The sequence below is a fragment of the Elephantulus edwardii genome, unplaced genomic scaffold (assembly GCF_000299155.1).
Source record: "Elephantulus edwardii isolate Elephantulus edwardi_28Jun2011 unplaced genomic scaffold, EleEdw1.0 scaffold00101, whole genome shotgun sequence".
Lineage (NCBI taxonomy): Eukaryota > Metazoa > Chordata > Mammalia > Macroscelidea > Macroscelididae > Elephantulus > Elephantulus edwardii.
This window is the reverse complement of record NW_006399851.1, coordinates 4,530,787-4,556,920: the sequence shown is the minus strand read 5'-3', so window position 1 is coordinate 4,556,920 and position 26,134 is coordinate 4,530,787. Positions and strand designations below refer to the sequence as shown.

The following is a 26,134-nucleotide window of genomic DNA, read 5'->3' as shown; positions in this document are numbered from 1 at the left end:
ACTCATTAGACTATGTAGTTTCACCATTCCAGGAGATATCTTGGTACCTGACTTGCTAAGGTGATTTTGCTAACATATATTCCCACTTGCCTCTGGAAACCCTATGAACTTGGAGAAATGAAGGAAGTTATACAAGTGTTCAGGTCTTTCGTTCATAGGGTTGTTATGAATGTCTACAACTCGACGACATTTAACAACAACGAGAGTGCTCAGTTGGCCTAATGGACAGAAAGTGATGCTACCAAGCCAAAGGTGGGTGATTTTAATCTGCACTCGCCAGGCATGCTTTTAATGGGTTTTGGTCAAACATTCTTCAAGGTGGTATAGCCCTGGTCTTTCCACTTGCTGTACAGAGGTAACTCGTGGTTGGTGTGATGTTGAACATTGTGACCCTGATATGCCAAATGCGATATTGGTCACGCATGGTGGACAGTATTTGGTGGAGCTCCCTGATTAAAACAAGCTTGGAAGCAGGAGTGGCATCCACTTCTGAAATAGCTTGCCTCTAGAAACCCTATGAACCTCGAGAAAGGATGAAAGTTATACAAGTGTTCAGGTCTTTCATTCATAGGGTTGCTATGAGTTGCCTATGACTTGATAGCACTTAACAACAACATTATTCCCACTTCAATCTAGTATAGCCCTTGGGTTGAGACATCTTGTCCTTATGGAGACACCTTTGTTTTTAAACTCTTTTGAAAGGTATTTTTTTAAAGAGGTCTTCTTGTTTTAAAAATAGCTTTCCTTTGTCAATTTGTTGTAGCTTGTCAGTTTCTTATGTTTTGTTGTGATATGGAAGTATTGCCATCAGTATTTTATTTTTTGTGAAATATATGCACTCATTTTTATTAACATTTTATGGTAAAATGTATGTAGCAAAACAACTGTCATTTCAATCATCATCACATATACAGTTCTATAACTTTAAATCTATTCATCATGTAAGTCAGTCATCACTATTGCCAAATTCTTCTATTACTCTTCTCACACACAGATTTTAAACAAATGTTGTTCCAAACCATTTTATTCACATTAGCCAAAATCTGAAAACATCCCAAAAGACTATCAATAGGTAAATAGTGGTATATGCATGCAATACAATACTATCCAGCAATGTGCAAACCATGGATGCTTTGCAAAACAGAAGGAGAAATGAGGTAAACATAAAAGAGTACATATTATAGACTCCAGTCATGGAAAGTTACAGAAGAAGAAAAACCTCTATCCATAGAGGCAGAAAGCATTTCTGTGGCTCCTTCTTGGGGGTCTAGAATAGGACAAGAGGGGAATGAACTGACAGAAAAATAGAAATGATAGAATATATTCTACATCTTGATTGAAATGGAAGTTCACATGTGTAGACATTTGTAAAAACTTATTAAACTAAGTTTAAAATGTGTTTCATATATTAAATTATCTACAGTGAAAATGAGATTTTTTAAAGTAGAACCAAAAGCTGTAAAGGTTATTTAAAAAGTGATTAGCACAGGGAATCTTCCCTCTCAAGAAGGAAAAAGAAAGGAAAACCAAACTCCATATCCACAAGTCACCATGTTATCTATATGTGCGTTTGGGGAGGTTTTGAAGTAAGCTTATGTGAGTTTAGTAACTAGAAAAACGTTGCTGCTGTTGTTAGGTACTCTGGAGTTGATTTCAACACACACAGACTCGATGGACAACAGAATGAAATCCTGACTAACCTTGTGCCTTCCTTACAATCTCCATTGTACTTAAACCCATTGTTGCACTCACTGTGTCAATCCATCTCATTGATGGATTCATTGTTCAATTCTTTGATCTTCCTTTTTTATAACCTAACTTTCAGATGTTTATGAAGCAATTAGACCCTCATCGAGGGTCTTCTTCTCTTTTGGTGACCCTTTAGTTCGAAGCACACTCTCTTTTCCCAAAGGCCCCTCCTGGCAACATGCCCAAAGTATATGAGGTGAAATTCACCATCTTTGTTTCCAAGGAGCACTTGGTGGCACTTCTTCCAAGATCAATTTGTTTGTAGAGTCACACAGTGTTGTAGGAAGTAATAACACACATAAAGCAGCAACCAAAATGATCAAAGGATGTATTTCATTCAACTAATTGGCGGTCAAGGATTTCTTTAAAGTACTAAAGAGCAAAGATGTCAATATAAAGACTAAAGTGAACCTGAACACAGCCATAATTCTAAATTCTTCATGTGCATGTGAAAGTTAGGTTAGGAAAAAAAGATCAAAGAACTGATGCCTTCGAGTGTGGTGTTGGAGAGGACTATTGAATATACGGTGGGCTGCCATAAGTATTATAAAAATCAAATGGTTGTTATTGATTTTGTTGTTTTAATTTAATGTCTTCTCAAAGGAGCTTCTGATGGGCAATAGGTTGCTTAATGGACTGATAACTAAAAGATCAGTAGTTCAAGGCAATCACAACTCTAAGCATTTACAGTCCGATACTCAAGATAATTCCACCTTCTCTTGTAAGGTAACTCTGAGTTTGAATTGAGCCACATTTCAGTGGGTTTTCTGAGGCAGTAAATCATGCAGGAGGAAACTGCTCATATTTCTTTTCAGAAGCAGCTGATGGATTTGAACCACTATAAGGCATGGCCTATGGGTTAGCAGTACAACTCCCTACAGATGATGCCATTAGAGCCTTGATAATGTGCAGAGAGTCAAGTTTGGGGACCCTTCATTGGCTAACTTAGCACAACTCAAGACAGCCACAGGCATCTGCTCAGTAATTAGACAGGTTGTTGTTGATTGCCTTCGAGTTGAGCACTTATGAACAAAAGCCCTGAAGCATTTCTGTATCTATCAACGTTTATCAAAGTTCATGTAAAAAGAATGGCCCAAACTGCAATGGGAAGTCGTTTTGTTATGTTGTTGTAGTTGTCAAGTACCTTCAGATGGAGTGTGACTCATAGCAACCCTATGAATAACAGACCTAAATCCTGGTCTATCCTATGCCATCCTCCTCAGCTCTGACACACTCAAGCCCATTGCCGCATTCATTGTGTCAGTCAACCTGGGTTGAGAGTCTTTCTCTGTTTTGTTGACCTTTCACGTTTCCAAGCATGATGTTCCTCTCCAAGAATAGCTTTTCCTAGCAACATGCCCAAAGTATGAGACACAAAGCTTCTCCATTTTTACCTCTGGCTGCTCTTTCTCCTAGACCTATCTGTTTGTTCTTTTGGCAGTCCGTGGGATCTTCAGTACTCTTCTCCAATATCACAGCTCAAAGACATCATCAGTTCTTCTTTTATCATTCCTATTCATTGTCCAGCTTTTAGATGCATAGCCATTGACTGAAAAGACCCTGGCCTGAGTCAAGTGCACTTTGTTCTTCAAGGTGACATTATTGCTCCTTAGTAATTTGGAGAGGTGCCTGACAGCAGACTTTTCCAGTGCAATACATCTCATGATTCCTGGTAACAAGGATCAAACTGATTTTGTATCCAAGTTGTTGTTATGTGCCATCAAGTATCTTGCGACTCATAGTGACCCTATGTACAAGAGCTCTAAATGCTGTTCTATCCTGTGCCAACCTAGCCATCTCAAACGCACTTATTCCCACCGCTCCAGTCACAGAATCGATCCAAGTAAGATTTTTTAAAAACAGTGTTCAGTTCATAGGGTTGCTATGAGTTGTCTACGACTTGACAGCACTTAACAATAATAACAACATAGAGAGAGCTCAGTTGCCTAATGGTCAGAAAGTGATGCTACCAAACCAAAGGTGGGTGATTTTAAACTGCATCTCTCAGGCCTGGTTTTAATTGTTTTTGGTCATTCTTCAAAGTGGCATAGGACCAGTCAGTCCATGTGCTGTATAGCTGTAAATCGTGGTTGCTGTGATGCTGAACACTGTGACACTGATGTGTCAAATGCGATATTGGTTACCCATGGTGGACAGTGTTTGGTGGAGCTCCCCGATTAAAACAAGCTTGGAAGCAGGAGTGGCATCTACTTCCAAAAAAGCTTGCCTCTGATAACCCTATGAACTTGGAGAAATGATGAAAGTTATACAAGTGTTTAGGTCTTTCGTTCATAGGGTTGCTATGAGTCGTCTACAACTCAATGTTTAACAACAACAACAAATATATTTCTAATGCATTCTGTCCACCCATCAATTTGTTCTATTATGTTAGCCTGTATGCTGACATAATGCTGGAAACTCTATTAGTACTTCAGATCTCGGTGGGGGTCCCCCATATTGGACAGGTTTCAGTGGACCTTTCAGACTAAGACAGACTAGGACACATTTTACTTGAATCCAGAATCAACACCTCTGGAAGCAGTAGTCAAGAAATCAAAGGAGGTAATGCAATGGACAAATCTGTTGCAAAGGACCTCTTAAAAATTCTAAAGAGCAAGGACGTGACTTTGAGGACTAAGAGACACCTGATCCAAATAATAGTATTTGAAATTGGGACAATGACTAAGGAAGACTAAAAAAATCATTGATACCTTTAAATTTTGGTGTTGGAAAATGTACTACATGATGGAGTGCAGAAAGAACAAATATGTTTTTGAATAAATGTAGCCAGAATTCCCCTATGACTTTATCTCACAAATTGTGGGCATGCTATCACGATGTCCATGGAGGAGGCCATAATCCTTGGCAAAGTAAAGGGCTAGTGAAAAAGAGGAAGACCTTCAATGAGATGAACTGACACAGTGGGTACAGCAATAGGCATAAGCACAGTAGCCATGGTGAGAATGGTGGAAGACAGGGCAGTGTTTTATTCCAGTATACAGAGACTGGGTCATACCTCACAATGATGCTTCAAATAATAAAGGGTTTTTTGGTACCACAAACATAAGTGCTTGTTTATGTTGCTGCATAAACAAATGTTTTATAGGGAGCTCTGGCAGCCTATTTATTTCTATTCCAAAAATGTTGATAAAGTGTGGAAATTATAAAATCACACACTAGCAAAATCCTGAAGATTATCCAGAAAGGACTGGAACAGTACAGTAACACAGAACTGCCAGAAATACAAGCTGGGTTTAGATAAGGCCATGGCACTAGAGACATTACTTCTAATGGCAGATGGATCTTGGCAGAAAGCAAAGAGTACCAGAGGAATGTCTATCTGTGTTTTATTGACTATGCAAAGGCATTTGACTGTGTAGATCACAACTAATTGTGACGAACCTTGAGGACAATGGGAATCCCAGAACACTTGATTGTGTTTACGCGGAACATCTACTTGGACTAGGAAGCAGTCCTCAGAACAAAGCAGGGAAAAGTGGCATGGTTTAAAATGAGGAAAGGAGTGCATCAAGGGATGCTTCCTGTCCCCAAACCTTTTCAAAGGGATGCTTCCTGTCCCTAAACCTTTTCAATCTATATGCAGAACAGATAATTAAGGAAGAGGGCTTTATGAAGAGGAATATGGCATCAGGATTGAAGGAAGACTCATCAACAACCTGCAGTATGCTAATGACACAACCTTGCTTGCTGAAACTGAAGAGGATCTGAAGCTCTTGCTGTAGAAAGTCAAGGACTATAGTCTTCAATACGGATTGAAGCTAAACATCAAGAAGACAAAAATTCTTACCACTGGGACAATTGGTAGCACCATGATAGATGGAAAAGAGATTGAGGTTGTTATAGCTTACCTGGCTTCACAATCAACACTCCTGGCACCAGCAATCAGGAAAACAAAAGACGAATTGCACTGGGGAAATCTGATGTTAGAGACCTCTCCAAAGTGCTGAAAAGCAATGATGTCAGTTTAGCGACTAAAGTGCACCTAATCCAGGCCATGGTCTTCACAATGACTTGCTATGCACCAGAGAACTGGGCAATGACTAAGGATGACAGGAGGATTGATGCCTTCGAACTGTGGTGCTGGAGAATAGTCTTGAACATACTGTGGACTGCCAAGAAAACAAATAGGTCTGTCTTGAAGAGCATTAAATCGCATCTCTCCTTGGAGGCTAGGATTTTGAAGCTCTATCTCACATACTTTGGCACATGGCCAGGAGAGACTGGTCCTCGGAGAAGGACATCATGCTCGGAAGGGTGGAGGGACAGCGCAGGACAGGAGGACCCTGGATTAGATGGATTGACACAGTAACTGGAGGATAGGGCAGGCTTCAGAGCTTCTGTCCATAGGGTTGCTATGGGTTGTAGGTGGCTCAATGGCACAGACCACTAGTAGCCTAGTGGCAAGAAGCTGCGCTGTAATCCAGAAGGCACGTGTTTCAAGGCCACCAGCTGCTCTGCAGGAGAAGGATATTTATCTATGTTTCATGGACATCAAAGACATTCCATGATGTGGGTCACAACAAACAGGTTAACAAAAGAATGGGAATCCCAGAACACTTGATTGTGTTTATGCAAAACATATACTTGGGCCAGGAGGCAGTCGCAGTCGTCAGAACAGAGCAAGGAAACACTGCATGGTTCAAAAATCACCGTCCCCCCCACCCCCCACAATTAACTGCCTCTGAAAATCTGCTAGAAGGTCAGCTGTAGGCTGGTTCCATCTCTACAGTACACCACCACCACAAGTGTTTTTCTACTCAGTGATTGTTATAAAATGACCTGCTGTATTAACTACAAGATAATGTTAAGTAAATTTGTGAACAGATACAGATCTGTGAAGGAGGATGGAATGAGACCTTGAGATCCCTGTGGAGAGGGGAGTTAGTGTACTATGAGCCAGTGCAATGGGTAACAACAGTCCAAGTGGCCTCTCAGACTCTAGCTTCTTTGTAGGTAAGATAAGGATTTGTTGTTGTTGTTATGTGCTGTCGAGTCGCCTGCGACTCATAGCAACCCTATGTACAACAGCCCTAAACTCCGCTCTGTCCTGTGCCAATCGCACTGTCTCTGACACTCCCATCCCAATTATCCCAGTCACTGAATCAATCCACCTCATAGAGGGCCTTCCTCTCCTGCGCAGTCTCTCCACCCTCCCAAGCATGATGTCCCTCTCTAAGGACCGGTCTCTCCTCACAACATGTCCAAAGTATGTTAGACGGAGCCTCCGAATCCTTGCCTCCAAGGAGCCACCCAGTTTAACCCTTTCCAGGACAAATCTGTTTGTTTTCCTAGCAGTCCATGGTATTCCCAATACTCTTCTCCAGCATCACAGCTCAAAGGCATCAATTCTCCTTCTATCCTCCTTGGTCATTGTCCAACTCTCTGATGCATAACAGGTGATTGCAAAGACCATGGCCTGTATCAGACGCACCTTAGTCTCCAAGAGATACCATTGCTCTTCAGCACTTTGGAGAGGTCCCTAACAGCAGACTTTCCCATGGCAATGTGCCTTTTAATTTCCTGGCTGCTGGTGCCAAGACTGTTGACTATGGAGCCAAGCAAACTAAAGTTGTGAACAATCTCAGTCTATTCACAACCATCCTGATGCTGCCAATTGGTCCAGTGGTGAGAATCTTTGTCTTCTTGACATTGAGCCTCAATCCATATTGTAGGCTGCAGTCCTTGACACTCTGAGGCAGGTGCTTCAGGTCCTCCTCAGTTTCAGCAAGCAGGGTTGTGTCATCCGCATAACGCAGGATTATCATTATTATAATGATGCCCATGCCCCAGGATTATAATGACATTTAAATTGAGTCAATGCCTGCAAAGCATTAAGAAATTATTGTTACTCCTATTTACCATATTGTAAGCAGGAGTGGCATCCACTTCTTAAAAATATGTCTCCAGAAACTCTATGAACTTTGATAAATGTCAATAGTGGTAACGGGGCTTCAGGCCTTTTGTTCTTAGGGTCACTATGAGTCATGCTTGACTCAAAGGCAATCATCAGCACAACAATTAACCATATGCATATACACCTTATTATAGTGAAAATATTCCCAATTGGTCTCATAGGAGAGAAAACTCTAGACTACAGAATATTGCATTGGATGGAAAAGCTGAATATGATGTTTTTGCATGATTCATTTTGCCTGTGATGCCTAATCACAATGCGTCATAACTACTGTCAGTGACTCATGATAACAAAACTCTTATTGGCCTTTGTGTTTCAGAGTAAGACTCTGGAAACCGAAGGAGCATAATGGCCACCTGTTCTTCCTCAAGGAGGAACAAACACAAGTGGTTGGACTAAAGCAGTCACAGTAGATGAGTAACTGGGGAACAGAAGTACAAGCATGAAGCCTGACACAGGAGGTCTGAGGCTGCTCCCATCAAGAGATTCCCTGGGAGACAGTCTATGACTGAGTCGGACCTTGGTAGAGACAGGTATTGAGATTAGTACTCACTTGTGGTTGTGGCTGTTGTACGTATGTGTGAATGCCTGTGAGAGGGAGGAGTGTAGATGGACAGAGGTTCTTTTGCAGGCTGATTTCCTGTCATGTTCCTGGCAGTGTTCCTTCTCCCTGTTCTCAACATCAAGCTTACCTGGAGTTTCAGGATCACCTCTTTACCCATGCCTAACACTCTCTACTGCACCTAGAAACCACCTGCAGATCCTGTTCAAATACAGATTCTAAATCCGTAGGTTGTGATGAGATCTGGACTCTGTTTCCAGGTGATTATCCATTCTGCTCACACTCTGAGTAGAAAGACTAAATCCTCCAGGAGCAACAGCACTTGGGAACATGTTAAAAGTGCAAATTATTCAGCCCTACCACAGCCTTCCTGCATCACCTGGTCTGCTTGATCTGAGAATCACTATAATAGTTGGCAGCTGGGCTGTTTATGCTCATTGGCAGGACATGGGGTCATTAATCAAAGATCATCAAGAATGAAAAACTGGTACACAACTAGCCTATGATTTGGTTGAGACATATTTGTTGTGTGTCATCAGGTTGGTACTAACTCAGGCTGGTAGACTAAGTCAGGCTGGTAGCTGACTCTCTAGCAGGTTTTCATAAGTGATTAGTTGAATGGGAGAATGTTTCCCATCTTTCTCCCATGGAGCAGCTTCTGGATTTGAACAATATACTTTTGGGATTGCAGCAAAGCTTCTTACAATAGGCTACCAGAGAATTCTTACAATTCTTCTTACAATAGGCTCCTGACAATTATGGCTCTTTCTTTCCTTCCCCTCAGTCCTCCAACAAATACTGAGTTAAAGCTCCTACCTCTGGTTCCAGGGGATAGCAGTCCTAAGGTCAGCTCTGTGTCACGTTAAGTCTCTGGTTCATTGCTGATGCTTCTCCTATAGGCTCTGCGTGGTCTGAGTGGCAAAGTAATCTTTGTCCCAGAAGAACATGCACTCTGAATTCTCTGCTTCTTTGCTGGTGATAAGAGTGCGGAGACATGCTAAAAACCTTGCCCAGCAAATTCCTTCTCCAAGCAGAGAAGAATCCTTTGCATAGGAGGCTGTGGGCAGAGGGTGGCAACACCACAGCCTTCTCAAAACTGTTGGAGCTGGGTCACTCAGTGTGATGGTGAGGGTGCCTTGTAACACATCCTAGAAGGGAAGTCTCATAGTGGACATGCTATTGTCGGAGGAAGAGCAGAGAAGGATTTCTTGAAGCTAGTGGGAGAATGTAGATTCAGAGAAGTGTGAGTATGTGACCTCAGGAAGGTGGCATAATACTAAATGGGATCATCAAATCTAAAATGATTGGGTGAAAAATTTCTGTACAATGTTTAAGTAGAAATGCAATTTTAATAAAAATACTTACAAAAACATTTTTGTAAGTACAGATTACATGCCTCAACATAACTACAAAACTAAAACTTTATGCTATTTTTTTAACCTTTTAATGTGTCATCCATCACTGACCTGTCAATTTATTATTCTGTATTAGTTTGTGTGTTCCTATAATGCTGGAAACTATGCAACTAGTATCCTCCAAGCTGATTTCTTGGTCTAAGAAACAGACAATATGTACAAGGCATATTAGCATATGAATGGTTTATCATTGTACCACCAGAGATCCTTTTATTCATTCTTTTAATTTTTTCCATTGTTGTGATTTTTAGTCAATTTGATATACTGATAAGAACAAGAGCAGTAAGAATTATGCTTTATAAATTCTGTATTATCACATTGTGATATGGCTTTATGCTGATTGTATGGAAAGGACAAAATAACAGAGTTGTCAGGAAACCTGAATTCTGTTCCCAAACAAGAGAAATACCCACAATCTTTCCAACATCCTACACTCTCTCACAGGCAGCCAAAGTAAAGGTGATGGTGGTTGTTGAGTACGGTCAAGTTAGGCCCACAGTAGACCCTCTGGTGGGTTTTCAAAGACAGTTAATCACATGGGAGGAAACTTCCCAGTTCTCTCCTGCAGAGCAGCTGGTTGCCTTGAACTGTGTGCCTTCAGGATCGCAGTGCAGCTTCTTGGCACTAGGCTACCAGAGCATGACTCAAATCCACCACTTGCTCTGTGAAAGAAAGATGGGTACTGCCTCTGAAAACCTGCTAGCGGTTCGGCTCCAACTCGATGGTACACACCACCACACAAAGACAAAAAAGCAGAACTGACCATTAACTTCTGAAATAAAAGGCCTTCCAACACCCTATGAATAACTTAAGAATTCAGTATCATAGGAATACATAAACCCCCACTGAAAAATGAGTGATGGCTGCCCATAGGATACATTGACCGGGTCTCTAACCCAGGTCTCTAGCATGGATGGTGAGAATTCGATCACTGACTAAGTGCCCCATGGTGTAAGGGGAGTTATCCTGGTTTAAAGATAGGGAGGAACCATGCGGGGCTGTTTCCACTTCTGTTCTCTTTGAGTTTGCTCTATAGTCAGCACCTGGCCTGGTGTTGCATGAGGACAATTAAGTGTTCGGAGAGCCCCATTCTTAATGTTAGCTATAAATTGTTGTAATCCACACATACACCTCTGCATAGCCAATAAACTAGACATCCTTCTGGTGTTCTCTCCTTTTAGCCAAGATCCAACGGACATCAGCAATCAAGGTTATCATTATAACCTTGCTACCACAGCCTCTTCTACATCCAGCTTGAATTTCTGGCAGTTCCCTGTCTATGTACTGTTCTGTTGTGGTTGTGTTGTTGAGTGTCTTCCAGTCAAGCACGACCCATAGTGACCCTATGAACAAAAGGCCTGTAACCCCTTTACTACTATCGACATTTATCAAAGTTCATAGAGTTTCCAGAAGTAAGTTGTTTAGGAAGAGGATGCCACTCCTGCTTCCAAATGTACTGTTCTAGTCAAGTCACTTTGAATATTCTTTAGCAAGGTTTTACTTGCCTGTGATAGTAATGATCTAGTTGAATTATCTTCACATTCTGTTGGATCACCTTCACTATTCTCCTAAAAGGATTCCCCCCCCCCAAAAAACCTTCCAAATGGACAGTAAGTGTGGCTACATGAAAGTGATTTCAAATGAATGCTCAGCCTGTCTGAGGGCTGCACTCTCTGCCTGAACACAGCTTTCATCATGTCATGAAAACAGAACCCTTTTGTAAGCTGAGGAGATGCTGGGTTTATCCTGAGTGGCCTCCTGGCACAAGCTTTCATTATTATAATCCAGCAGACACAGTGTTCTTTTCATCTGAGAAACCAGTTTATCCTATTTATTTCTGATAACTTTTTCAGAGCATTCATCTGATAAAATATTTTTTAACGTTTCCCAAAACCAACTCCTTTTTGATTTGCTGCTATCAATAGCCAGCTCTTTCCAGGTAAGGCATATTTGTGCTTTCTCTTGCTCTGAAATGTACTGGCCAACAGCTTTCACTGGGCAAGAAAACAAACAGAGGAGGAAGGAGAAGAGACTTAAAGATAATGAATGTAGATACAAAATGCTTTCTTTGTACCAAGTACTAAGGTAGGAATTCACAGCACCAAATGGAGCAAAAAGCTTATCCATATTCATCCTTCCCCGCCCTTCCACAATTCTGGATGCACCTTCTAATTTGTAGGAAATCACCAGTAGTTTCGAGGCAAGGAGTTGTGCTGGCAACCCAAAGACATAGGGCTTGAATTCACTAGCTGCTCTGAGGGAGGAAGATTTATTAAGGGTCAGCTATGAGTCAATTTCAATTTTATGGTATATAACAACATCTCCAAAAAAGGTGGATGAGGGTAAAAATACAAACACACAAATAAAACTCTCTCAGTTCTGGGAGACTGATCGAAAAGCTGTAAGGTAAACATGAAAGCTCATGCTGACATTTCACTGAGGCTGCTGTTAAGAAACACCAGGGCATGTGATAAGTGAAGGCATGGCCTAGGTGTGCCTTAAAGGAGAAGAATAGCTTCCCCAGACGTTGTGCTGCACACATCCTGAAAACAAAACAAAAAACTTGGGCCTGATGCAGCAACGGGAAAAATGACGTGTTCTCTATTTTAGTCACAAAACCCCCAAAATCTCTTTAAAGACAAGCACAAATGTCTGTATATTTTTAAACATTTAATAATTTTTGCTTATTTCTTTGATGGCCGGTAGTAGAACAATTGAGTTCTTTGCAAGAGATGCGAGTTCAATTCCCAACCAGTAGACCTATACACAGCTTCCTTCCGCTTGTCTGTCACCAGAATCTCTTGTGTGGCTGTGATGCTGAATAGCTTCAAGTGGAGCTTCCAGACTAGGAAGGAAGGTATGGTGATCTACTTTAGATCAAGAGAGGTCTTATGGATCACAGACAACCCTGTCTAATGCAGCACTGGAAGATGAGTGCCCTCAGGTGAAAAGCACTCACATTCCATAGGGTGACGGACAGACTCCAGCACACAGTGACTATGAAGATGTGCGGGACTGGGTAACATCTGCTCCCCTCTGCAGGGGTCACATGGGCTAAGCTGATCCAAACAGCAGTCAGTGCCACCAAAGCCACACCCAGAACTGTATAGAGCAATAATGAGCATGTGAGGAGGAGTTTTATCTCTTCCCTTAGAAAACAGCTTAAAGAAATGTCAAGCTGAAGACAATAATTAGGACGCTGAGGTCTACCACAGCAGCAGAAGCAGCAAACACCCAGTGATGACGTGTTACATGTCTTCACACGTCACTTCATCAGATTTCACTTCATTTCCACGGCATTTCAACGACTCTTCCATCCTGAGATGTAGCTAAGAGGGCCATATAGGATGATGGTCCCAGTGCTCTGACCAGCTCTCTTGTGGGCAGTGGGGGGTGGGGGGGGAGTGGGCGGTGTCTCTTATCCCAGTTGGTCTTGAGATAAGCTACACTCCAGTGGTGCAAAAAAAGACATAGAAGGTGACAGGGATCTAAGAAGATGGATTCAACCCGAGATGAGGGAGATCACAGAGCCTGCCATGTCCTACAACTTCCAAATGTTCCCCAAACAATACAAAGGGCTGTGCAGGAAAGATGGTGAGGCAGTCTACTGGGACCATCAGCAAAGTTTACTGCTCTCCTCCTAGCTCTGCCTTTGACCCTTGACCTTTGATTCTTGCCTGAGTTCACTTAAGAGTTATTGTGCTCCACTGAGTAGGAACTGATTTATTGCTGAGTCTTCAGTGGATTTTCAGAGGCAGTAAATTGCATAGGAGATTGCCCATTTTTTATGTACAAAGCAGCTCGTGGATTTGAACTGTATGCTTTTGGGCTGAAAAAGCAACTCCTTACCACTAGGCCACTGGAGCTCCCTAGATGTAATAGAATATCATGGTTTCCCCCCACCTCATTGCCATCAAATTAGCTCTAACTTACAGCTGACCCTCTAGTGAGTTACTGAGGCTATAAACTGTGTGGGAGGTGATTGTCCATCTTTCTGCCATGGATTCGAATCACCAGCAAAGTATAAGGTCTTTGGTTTAGCAGGGCAAGTCCCTATGGGTTACAGCACCAGAGCTCCTGAGTATATTAGAGTTTATAACTGTTCTTTAGGCTGTACACCTTGTTTTATATTCTTTTATGAATGGATGATATTTTTGGCAATGTAAAAGTGAAAATATAAAACAGTGGCCATCAAATAAAAATCAAAGGAGAGTGATGGCCAGAGATGGATCCGGTAGTGAAACATAAAAGCCAGGTGGCTGGGCCATCAACAGACTCACACAATACTGTGTGTGTCAACTCTGCTCCACAGGGTTTCAAGGACTGAATTTTTCAAATAGATGGTCAGTACTTTCATCCAAGGTGGTTTTGGGTAAACTCAAACCCCCAACTTTTCTATGAGCAGCTGACAGCATTAACTATTTGCACCACTAATGGACCCTGGAACATGCCAGGATTTAAAATGGAACAATATTGCCTATTTCTTCAACTGGATATTTTAGAAAGCAAGCAGATGTTTACTGTGTTAAAAGACAGTGCCTGCCTGACAGTTCAAATCTACAAGTGACTTTACAAAAGAAAGATGGGCAATTTTATCCCATGTGACATACAGTCTCAAAAAAACTGCTGGAGGGTCAACTCTGAGTCAGTTTCAACTTAACAGCAACTGAGTTTGACTCCTGAATTTATATCTACTTTGCATTTTCTTGATATTTAAGATACACTTTACAAAAAATGGTAAGAAAATAAAAAATTTCATTTTATAGTCATTCACAACACTGTAAACTAGCCTAGAATTCTTCATGCCACCGTTATGAGAAAATGAATCCAGAATCTTTGCTTCCACGTCACATTGCCATCTGTTGGCTCTGCCATATGTGTAAGTATATTTACAGCACATACAAATGTATGATACTTTATTACTTGGTCACACTATTTTCTAGAATGTGATTTATAAAGTGGACGAGACAAGCTCCTGGCTCAGATCCCACAGGACGCGCTCTCCTCCTCCTGGGAGGAGGCTGATGCCTGAGTGGCCCTGCATTTCACAGGTTCCTCTGTTAGTTCTAGATCCTGAATGAAGCCCTTGGTTTATGCTCTTGGTCTCAGTTATGGACTAAGTGGTATAGACTAAAAATAGATATTTAAGTTCTTGCCCCTGGCTCCTATGAACATGACCTTATTTGGAATGAGGATCTCTGACAACTTTATCAAATGTCAAAGACACACTGAAGTAGGGGAGGCCCAGGTCCTATATTACTGGTGCCTTTATAAAAGAGAAGAGGCACAGAAACCAGAAGACAAAGGAAGAAGGCCAAGTGATGTTATAGCTTCAAGCCAGCCAGACAGACAGAAACTAGGAGAGGAGCATGAAACAGGCCCAGAGCCTGTAGAGAAAGCCAACAGGGTTTAATCTCAAAGTGGACTTCTAGCATTCACGACAGTGAAACAATCATCTGTTGTTCTTATGTGATAATATTTGATTGAGTTTAGTTATAGCAGCTCCACGAAAGAGCTGTTATGAACATCTGTTTAAGTACATCACATTCATTTTGACCTGGGTACAGGCACTGTTAAGTGATTGTATTGCCATGCAAGCTTAGATTAATTTTACTTTTTCTGGAAAGGATAGTTTCTTATTCCCTCACCTCTATCTTCCAAAGTCTGTAGCCTCCAATGTAGCCTGTTCAATGATTCTGGGTTCCCAATCTTAAAATGAAAAGATCACAAAATTACACATTACTTGTCAAAATAAGAAATGAAGACTACTGTGTCATCCCTTAAGGTCTCTTAAGTTCCTTAAAGGAACTCTGGTAGAATAGCCCAGAGGGTGTTGCACTGTTAACCAAAAGGCTGTCTCTGTGGTGGTTCAAATCCAACAGTGGTTCCACAGAAAATGGGCAGTCTCCTCCTATTATGATTTATAGCTTGAGAATGTCAATGGAGAGTCAGCTATGAGGGTCATAGCTTTCTTAGAAGGTGCTAAGCAATTATATTATACAAATTTGATATTAATTCTAGGAAAGTAAATAACGATAATTAAATGGTACCTTAGGGATACTTTCTTCAACATCTGAGGATCCTGAGGAAGAGACCTCCAGGATTAAGTGGGGACTCTGATCTTCTGAGAAATGAAAACATTCAGGTAAATTAGCCCACCAAGAAACACTGGGAGGTTGTATCATCTACTATGACACTCTGTTTTAGTAAAAGGAAGAGTACTAAATGAAACAAAAAAGTGTTGTACCTTTTGGAGTATCTGTGATTATTACATCTATAGATTTCTAATTAAAATAAACAGCCAGTCACAATGACTTTCTAACGTCCCTTCTGGCCCACGAATATCTGGGAAAGGGTCCAATACTTCAACCTGCTATTCCTCATTTCTAGATTCTCCCTTTTCAGTTTATTTTACTCTCCACATGTATTTTTTTTGCCCCTGCTCTCATTTCCCACTCTCCATTGGCCTCCCAGGACAAGTTCTGCCAAATATTGGTTTTGAAAATAAAGTTTCATGGACACGCACACTGTCTGCTGCTAGTTTTGTAAAACAATCACTGAACTAAGTCGTTTCACTAGCAACCATATGAACCAAAAATCTAAATGATTTACTCCCTGGCCCTTAAAAGGAAAAGTCTTCCAACTTCTGCTAAAGAACATTTTTGTTGTTGTTTCCTAAGGGAGCTCTAGTAGCCTAGTGGTAAGAAGTTGCACTATTCCAAAGGCACATGGTTCAAATCTATCAGCTGCTCTATAGGAGAAGGCTGGTCAAGGTCCTCCTGTGTGATTTACTGCCTCTCATAACCTGTTGGAGGGTCAGCTATGGTTTGGTTCTGACTTAATGGGGAACAAAAAGACCTTAACTAATCTCAAATGTGAAGATCAAAATTAATAAGCAATATCCTTTAATAGAGGCATTGAGAAGAAGGATTTTATCTTCACCTTTTCCTCAGGAGATCTTGAAAGGGGGAAAATTTTCTTTAAACTACCTATGGAGTTAAGAGTTTATCTTTCAGTATGACTTGCCTGGCAATTGCCTGGCTTGACCATGTGGATGGGTGGGAACATGCGAGTAGGATGTGTTAGCCTATCCACAAAGGGGGATGGGCCAGTCTCACTAATCTACAAGGTGACTGACTAGTCATGCTATTAAACTGAGCAATTCAACAGCAAGAAGAGGACCATCTTCTCTGGCAGCCAAGGAGGAGGAGGAAGAGAATGTAGCGTATCCTTTGTGTCTAGAAATTCTTACTCCACCTATACTGATAGTAGCAGAAATCTTGTCTGAACCAGAGAATAACATGAGATGGAGCTACTTTGGGACTGCCACCTCCATGGACAGAACCTAACTAAAAGCCTTTGCCCAAGTTTGTTGGACAAGTAGTAGGTGGTGAGGGAGTCAACCAATATTGAGAACTTTAGACTGAGAACTTGAGAATATAAGCCGAAAGCTGTGAGTCTCAAAGGTGACGTATCTGTGAGCACATTTCAGAAGCTGTCTTGACTGAGTGACTGTACTCAGCAACTACCCTGAATTACAGCCTTTTGACTTCCACAATATAGTTCTGTGTGGACCCAGTAAAGCAGTAAGATTGGTGTTGAGATGAGTAGAAAGAGGTATGGGAGTATGGGGGATAAGTCTGACCTTGTGGAAATTAGTTTTGTGCTCCTGACGCTGTTGACAGGGACAGTTTCTCTTTGTGAAGTTGGTAAAGGTCAGAGATAACTCTCTCCATGTGGCCCTTGCTCTTTTTACACTATCCTTCCCCAAACACAATTGTCTCTCCATAAATTCATCAGAAAAGTCACATACCTGTATTCAAAGGAGGATTGTCTGGGGATTTAGTGACCAAAATGTTTGGATTCAAGTCTTCATCTGGACTGGAGTTTTCCTTCTGTGATTGTGTATGAGGTCTAGCCTAAAACATAGTACATGTTCAAGTGTTAACATATGTAAGTAATCAACATCAGCTCTCAGTAAATTCAAAGACATTTTCAATAAATACTCTTTTTTAAAAAGCTAAATGCTAGATTTATCCCATTTGGAAATAAACACCAAGGACCCAAGATATGAGAGTCAGAAGAACATGATATTGTATCTCTATTGATGAGTCTCCAACTGTGGTTCTTGAAGAATAGTGATCAGTGTCCTCACCTGAGGACCTGTGAGGCATGAAGCCCTCAGGCGCCCCTATGCCCAACCTAACCAGAAACCTTCAGGACACACCCCAACAATGTGTGTTTTAACAAGCTGTCCTGGTAATTCTGATGACCACAGAAGTCTGCAAACCACTTTTCTAGGGCCGAGTTATTAGGAAGGGCTCATCCTGGGAGAAAGACACCATGTTTGATAAAGGTCGGTGAATGAGAGAAAGACCCTCAAGCAGATGGGCACAGTGGTGGCAACAGAGAGCTCAAGCAGTGGAGATTGTGGGAATGGAGCAGGACTGGGCAGCGCTTTGTTCTGTTGAACACAGAAGGTGGCCAACAGGATGATTCCAACTTATCATAATGCCACAGGTCAAAGTAGAACTGTGCCACTGGGTTTCCAAGTCTCTTTCTATAAGTCTTTACAGAAGCAGACCAGCACATCTTCCTCCCCCAGAGTGGCTTGGGAGGTTCAAACTGTCTGACCTTCCACTGAGCAGCTGTGTGCTTACCTGCACCACCACCAGGACTCCTCAGACAAGGAGAAGGGAGGGGAAAGACAGACATCTCTAGAGTTTGTTCAACATGTGTATATGTGCCTCCAGGCAGTCCAGCCCTTTTTGAAAAAATATATTTAAGTGCAGAAAAAGAATTCCTAAACTTTGGCTTGATCATGCCAACAAACTGACAATGAAGGGAAAATATTATGCCAGCAAGTTTACTTAAAAAAAATTTTTTTTAGAAAGAAATCCAAAGGCACATGCATCTCAGGAAAATCAGTACAGTGTCAACGTCTGTTCTTGTTCATAATCATAGCTGCTCTGCAGCACCCAGGAGCAACTGGGAAAATATCCTAAACCTTTACTCAAGCTTCACACTGCACATTTAGAAGTCCCTCAGCTCTACAGGCAGTTATTCATGTGCCAACAAATCACTGGCTTGTGGCTCTCAGATTGAAAGACTTATTTTGAGAAATGAATGCAGTTTAGTCCAATCTTAATGCTGGGTACCCTAAGACATACTGCAGCCCAGATAACACTTACCTTGTCTTTTCCCTCATCACTGCCTGTCCTGACAGGGGAAAGCGGCAGAACTAAGGAAGAAAAAGAAAACGGTACAAATGCGAGAAACACAAAAATCTATTTTTCCTTCTCCTACTGTACATCCTAATGTTAAAATCTATTAATACTTCTCATGGCTTATTCAGCTACCACATTTTAAAATCCCTTATTATCTCAACTTTTTTTCCTCACCAAAGAAACCACACTGATCTTGTGTCATTTCCTGCTCATGGTGACCTCTTTTGTTACAGGACAGAACTCAGATCCACACGGTTTTTTGGTTGTAGTTTACAAGGAAACAGATCACCAGGCCTTTCCTACACAACTCTTTTGCTTCCAACCGGAAACCTTCAGTCAGCAAACAAAAAAAATCTACTGCCATCAAGTCAGAAATGAGTCATAGCTGACTCTCCAATAGGTTTTCAGAAGGTTTACAACAGCACAGGAGGAGACTGCTCATCCTTCTCCCTCAGAGCCACTGCTGGATTCAAACCAGCACAGAGGTGTGGACTTTCAGTAGCCCCCCTCTCGGCGGACCGTGCCATCAGAGATTCTCTGCACAGGAAAAGAAATACTTGCTGATTCATTTTTATAAATGACTAAAAAGACGACAATTGGCAAACTCACGTTTTATGAGACTTGAGACTCTCTTTTTCCTTCTGTTAGAATATGATCTTAGGGGTTTCCTTTTCTGCTTGCTCGTCCAAGAGCTTTCACTGGTGGTGGTACTCGAATCTTGAGAACTATCTGATAAGAGGTGTTTCCTGTAATTAGACTTTTACACAGAGTTGATAAATCAGAATTTTAAAGGCATATTGGTGTCATTGTCACAACTATTTGCCTCTAAAACAAGTGATCCCAAAGTAGTTAAAAGTGAGGTAATCCAGAAAAACAAGTGGGTTGTTCTGTCAAATTGCAAGTCCAACAGGTTTCATGATACTGGGAACTGAAGAGGTAGGTGTTAGAAAACTATCCAAAATGTACCTAAATATCTACTCAAAACCTTAACATCAAACTATTAATTTAAATAAGAACATGTATGCATAGTAATATCTCACTCACTGCTGTCCAGTTAAAACAGATTCATAGCTGACCCTTCAGTGCATTTTCAAGGACTGTAAATCTCATGGGAGAGGAATGTCCCTCTTAATGTGTGTGTGTGTGTGTGTGTGTGTATATATAATGTATATATTTTAAAATTAAATGCTTCATCTTCTTGTTAGGGGCCATCAAGTTGAGTATGACTCAAAGTGACCCTGTCCTGTGCCATCCTCTTCTCTGATACACTTGAGTCCAGTGCTGTGTCAATCTACCCTGTTGGATTTACCTCCTTTTCGCTAACCTTCCACATTTCCAAGCATGATATCCCTTTCTAAGGAATAGCCTATCCTAGGAACATTTCCAAAGTGTTAGAGACAATGTTTCATCATCCTTGCTTCCAAGGAGTATTCTGACTGCACCTCCCCCAAGATGCTATGTTTTTTCTTTTGGCAGTCCATGGGATATTCAGTACTCTTTCCACGACAATTCAAAGGCATCAGTTCTTCTGTCATCCTTTTTCACTGAGGGGTAGGAGGGGCTGGAAGCAGAGGAATGTGGATGTACAAGGGGAAGAGGGAATTAATCATTGGGTTGTACAATTTGATGGGGGGGGTGAGGGTTAGGGAAACTGAAGGAATTTGTTTCAAATTTGTATTAGAATTTTGCAAATAAATTCATGGAAAGAAAAAAGTCAACTTGGAGATGGGAAGGGAGGAAGAGGGGGTAAAATGTGCAACAATGAATGAATGAAAATCTAACTTTTCTGTAAACTTTTGCTAAAATGACAATTAAAATAAATTTTATTTAAAAAACCCCAAAACCCAAAACTCAGCTATGAGTTGGTTCCAACTCAATGGCACATATTAATATTACTAAAAATGTACTCTATTTTAAGAGTTTGATTTTTTAAAAGCTGTCCTTTTAAAAGCATACTCACATTGTCTTTTTTATTTTCCATACTTTTTATTTATTCATTCACCATTAAACTTTATTTTTTCATTTATTTTATTAATTTTAATAAAGTTTACAAAGACTTCGGTTTTCCCGTCATTCATTGTTGCACTTTTCTCCCTGCCCACCCTCTCTCCCCAAAGTCACTTTTCTCCTTGAAAAGTAGAAGAAAAACTCTTTCATTGTTATGCAATCCCTCCCCCCAAGTCTACTCCACAGTGCAGCCTATATTCTGGACTCCTGTCATGACAATAATACCCAGTCATATAACCCTTTTAAACAGTTCACTTTCTCATCTGTTTCAATGCAGTATATACATCATTCATCCCCTCCTCTGTCTTCCCTCAACCCTCATGTCAGTCCCGTTTTACTACAGTGGCCCTATGCAATATTTGTCCTTTTGTGACTGAGACATTTCATTCAGCATACTGTCCTCCAGGGTCATCCATTTTGCATATTTCACGAGTTATTTTTCATGCTGCATAGTCACCCCCCAAAAGTGACACATTGTCTTATTTGAGTATATCCTGCCCCTGTGAAGCCTAGTGCTCGAATATCTATGCCTCTAGAGGGCGCTATCCTTCAGCTGGTAATAATTTCATATCAATGGCATTGTTGTTGTTATGTGCCGTCGTGCTGCTAACCTAAGAGATCCTGCCTCTCTGGCAGCTTGAATCCTCTAGCCTCTTGTGGTTCAGACTCCTACTAGAGGGTCATCTGTGAGTTAGATCCAACACAAAGACAATGAGTTTTATGAAATATTGCTGATTCAGTGGCAGGATTCTCACCTTCTCTGTATGAGTTCATTCCCAGTCAATGCGCTTCAGTTACAACCCCAACCTGCATGCTGTGGAAGCCTGAATGTTGCTAGAAATTGAACTAATTTCAGCAGAGATTCCAGACTATGATGGACGGGGTAGGGGTGGGGGTGGGAAAGCCTGGAGATCTGCTACCAAATATCAGCCAGTGAAAAAACCCTATGTATCGCAGGAATGGGGTAAAACAGTCAATCATGGAGCTGGAACAGGACAGGGTTGTGCTTTTATTCCAAGGGTCACCATGATTCAGGACCAATTTGCATACATACAGCCAACAACAGAGTCTCACAAATCTAAATACACTATGAAATGGTGACAGTATCTCCTGTGTACCAAGTATGCAAATCTCCAACCTGCAGACACACTAGGATGGGAATATGTGGTACACAATCCGCTCCTGAGGTGGGGGCAGCCCATCTTTATGACCGAATGACCTTGACTATCTGAGGAAGGTAATCACTATCAGGGTCATTTCCTCTAAAATACATTCCTTTTTGAAGACCGAATTATTTCCCATTTAAAAACTTTAGCAGTTCAGCATATGATAGAAGCAGCCATTTTTATAAGAAAGTTTCTGAAGCAAATCTCTCTTCAAGCTACCTTTACTTAAAAGATGAGGACCTTACATTTCCTGCACAGTTCAGACCAGTGTCAACATAACAAAAACACACTGTTGTGTGCTATCAACCGGCTCAACTTTTCAGGAGTTCAGCAGCAGTAGAATTGCACAGGAGGAGACTGCCCATATTTCTGCAGCAGAGCAATTGGTGGATTTGAACCATGTGCTTTTGGGTTGGCAGCAAAGCTCCTTGCCACTAGATCTCCCTTATAAAAATACCGTGAACATAATTTAATAAACTAAAAAAAATGCACCAGAGTTTCCCCGTATTTACATGAACGAGTGATGAATGCTAACATGCAAGTACAGAAGTACATAGAGCAGTGAGTGGTTCTTGCATTTGGCTGTACATTAGAACCATGGTGATGGGAGAAGGAAACTTTAAAATATCCCAGTGCCTGCTTATCATCCCGGATCAATCACATGAGAAATCTAGTGTAGCTTCTGCAACTCCCCAAATCCACTGTCCCTGAGTATATTATATCCTGAATCACAGTGTCTTTCCACGGTGTGTTTGGTTCTGGGCTTTAAATGTCCACAGGAAGATTCTGGACATCCTTCCACGTGTAACACCTTGTGGATTCACAATACCAATGTCCCCATTAGCAACCTGATACAGTATGCACTCCTCTACCAGGGCTCATGCAGGTCCAACCAAAGAGCTGGGCAGTACAAGCAGAGGACCACTGCTAGAAGCAGGCCGGGACGAGGCTCAACTACTTTATTAGAAGCGAATTAATTTCACATTAATTTCAGAAAAACCCATTGCTCCTGAGGTGGTTCTGACTCAGAAAGGCTCTTCCTTGTGTTTGCAAGGCTATAAATCTTTACAGGCATTGACTGCCTCTCTCCAGCCTGAGGATTGTCTGGTCAATTTGAACCACTTGTCTTTCACTTAACAGCCAGATCTGTTCCTAACTATACCACTAGGGCTCCTTAGACACTTTTAGAAACATGTATTCTGTATTATGCTGTTGTTGTTAGGTGCCTATGAGTTTAGCAATCCTTTGAACAGTGGATCTGAACCTTGCCCTGTCCTGTGCCAACCTAACCATCCCCGATTCACCTGAGCCCACTGTTAGAGTCACGGTATAAACAATCCGTTCCATTGAGGGTCTTCCTCTTTTTCTCTGATCCTCTTCTTTTCCCCAACATGATATATTTTTCCCAAGGACTGAACTTTGCTGACAACATGCCCCACGTATGTGAAATCAAGTTTCGCCATCCTGCCTGTAAGGATGGTTTCTGTTTGTACTTTCTCCAAGATAGACTTACTCGCTCTTCTGGCCACCCATGGGATGTTCAGTATTCTTCTCCAACACGACAGGTCAAAGCTGTCAGTTCTCTTTTTTTTTCCTATCAAGTCTTCTTCTGTCATCCTTACTCACTGTCCAATTTTCACGTACATAGGAAGCAAAAGACAAGACTATGGTCTGAATCAGGTGCATCTTAGTTTTTAAAGTGGCATCCCCTCTCCTTAACATTTTGGAGAGTTTCTTGACAGATTTTCCCAATATAACAAGACTTTTGAATTACTGATTGTTGTGACTGTGAATATTGATTTTGCACCCAAGTAAGTTAAAATAGTCAACAATTTCAATCTTTTCTGTATCTAGTATGATTTTTATATATTGGTCCAGTGGCAAGGATTTTTGTTTTCTTGATGTTGATCCTTATTAAAGGCTGTAGACTTTGATCTTCTGTAGCAAATTTTTCGAGTCCTCTCTACTTCCTGCAAGAAGACTGTGTCATCTGCATAAGGTATTGATGAGTCTTCCTTTAATCCTGATGCCACATTCTTCTTCTTAGGGTCAGGCTTTTTGAATGAAAGTTTCAAAAGACAAAGCAAACAATTATAATGAAATGTGCAAAGGATTGGAGGTAGAAAATGAAAAGTGAATAATTTGCTCAACATTTCTCAAGCTGAAAGAAGTGAAGAACAAATTCAAACCACAAATTGTACTACTGAAGGACAGGGGGAAATCTTGAATGATACCAGAACCATCTGAAATCTGGACAATGAATAAGGATGACAGAAGAGTCATTGTGTTGGAGAAGAGTAGTGAATAATCCATGAACTGCAAAAAAAAACCCAAACAAACAAACAAAAACCACAACAAACCCAAAACCAACCCAAAATCCCCTCAAACAAAACGAATGTTTAAAATTATAAAATGAATTATAATTATCAATTATAATTTTAATTATAATAATAAAAATTATAAAAAGAATTATAAAATGTTGTCTCACATATTTGGGCATGTTGTCAGGAAAGGCTAGTCATTAGAAAAGGCTATCATCGCGGGAAAGGTAGAGATTTTTAGAAAAATGTTCCATGTTGTTACTGTTGTCATTAGATGGCATCAGATAGACTGCAGCCATATGAACCAAAGATATGAACAAGTGAAGCAGATGCAAGCAGGCTCAAAGCCTGGTCCAACTGAAAATAACACTATTCCCTACTTGATTTTTATTGGGAAATATACCTTCTTGGTGTTTACAAGTAACACCATTTGCAAGTGAAATGATTCTTTACAAAATAAGTTTAAGAGCAATTTCATTAAGAACAATATAGACGGCAAAAATGTAGAGCTTTGCCAAGTTTGAAAGACGGTATCCAGATACTGAAATTTAGGAAGAATGCCTTAATAAAAATTAATACATTACCGATATCTTTGCAGCATGCTTTCTCTGGCCTCTGAAAGCTGAATTGACACTGAAAAAACAAACAAAAAGATTGCATAAATAAGAGAGGTAGTATCTACATCCATCTCTTGTCTTCATGATACAGACTTAAATTAGTCTGGGTTTGTTTTGTCTCTAATTTGAGCTCTGCTGGATCCTGGGCCCAGGGCCTGGAGAGTACCCCATTTAGCAGGCATCGTTAAGTCCTTGCTGCTGTCAACACTTCCTATGTTGTAATTTATTTCTATAGACTTTGCAGAAAAAGTTCTTAAAGCAAGCCATTATTAAGCATTTTTATCAAGTTTACATAGGTGAGTGTAAAGATGAGGATGGCAGTTAGGGTTAGGTTATCAGGGAGCTGGGACAAAGCTAAGGAACATTCTCAAGTCTGATGTGTCTCATTTATTAATTTTGTTATGTGCCGGTGAGTCACCTGCAACTCATAGCGATTCTGTGTACAACAGCCCTAAATACTGCTTTATCCTGTGCCAATCTCTGACACATCTACCCCCATTATCCCAGTCACTGAATTCATCTGTCTCATTGAGGTTCCAATGTTGCATAATATTTCATTGTGTCAATATACCAGAGCTTCTCTATCTATTCGTTTGTTAATGCGCAGTTGGGTTGTTTCCAGCTCTTTGCTATTGCTAACAAAGCCTCAATAAACATGGGTGTACATATATCTGCTTGGGTGGTTGCTATGGTTTCTTTAGGGTAAATTCCCAGTTGTGGAACTCATGAAATATTATGCAAAGCTGATGACCCTAGAGGACATTATGCTGAGTAAAAGATCTCAGTCACAGAAGAACAAATTTTGCATGGAGCCCCTGTAGAAAAACGGGGCTGACATCGGAGTTGAGGGAAGACAGAGAAGAAGGGGTGAATGATCTATATTGCATTGAAACAGATGAAGGAGAGAACTGTTTAAAGGGGATATATGATTGGGCGTTATTGTCATGACAGGAGTCCAGAATGAAGTCTAGGCAGTTGAGTGGACTTGGGGGGAGGGATTGTATAACAATGAAAGAGTTTTTCTTTTACTTTTCAAGGAGAAGAGTGAATTGAGGGAGGGGGTGGGCAGGGAGAAAAGTGCAACAATGAGTGACTAGAAACCCTAAGTCTCTGTAAACTTTCATTAATTTTTTTT

The 26,134-nt window shown here is 41.0% G+C and overlaps 1 protein-coding gene across 1 annotated transcript in view; it reads right to left on the bottom strand.

Annotated features, from left to right (window-relative positions):
• The window catches only part of SYCP2L (synaptonemal complex protein 2-like), a 111,097-nt gene that overhangs the window by 37,216 nt on the left and 47,747 nt on the right, over positions 1-26,134 (bottom strand). Inside the window, exons 18-20 of the mRNA XM_006891628.1 lie at positions 19,498-19,645; positions 18,853-18,902; positions 17,475-17,580 (exon numbers count right to left, since the gene is read on the bottom strand). Of these exons, the coding sequence (XP_006891690.1) occupies positions 17,475-17,580; positions 18,853-18,902; positions 19,498-19,645 (304 nt within the window). The remainder of the gene's footprint in view (positions 1-17,474; positions 17,581-18,852; positions 18,903-19,497; positions 19,646-26,134) is intronic.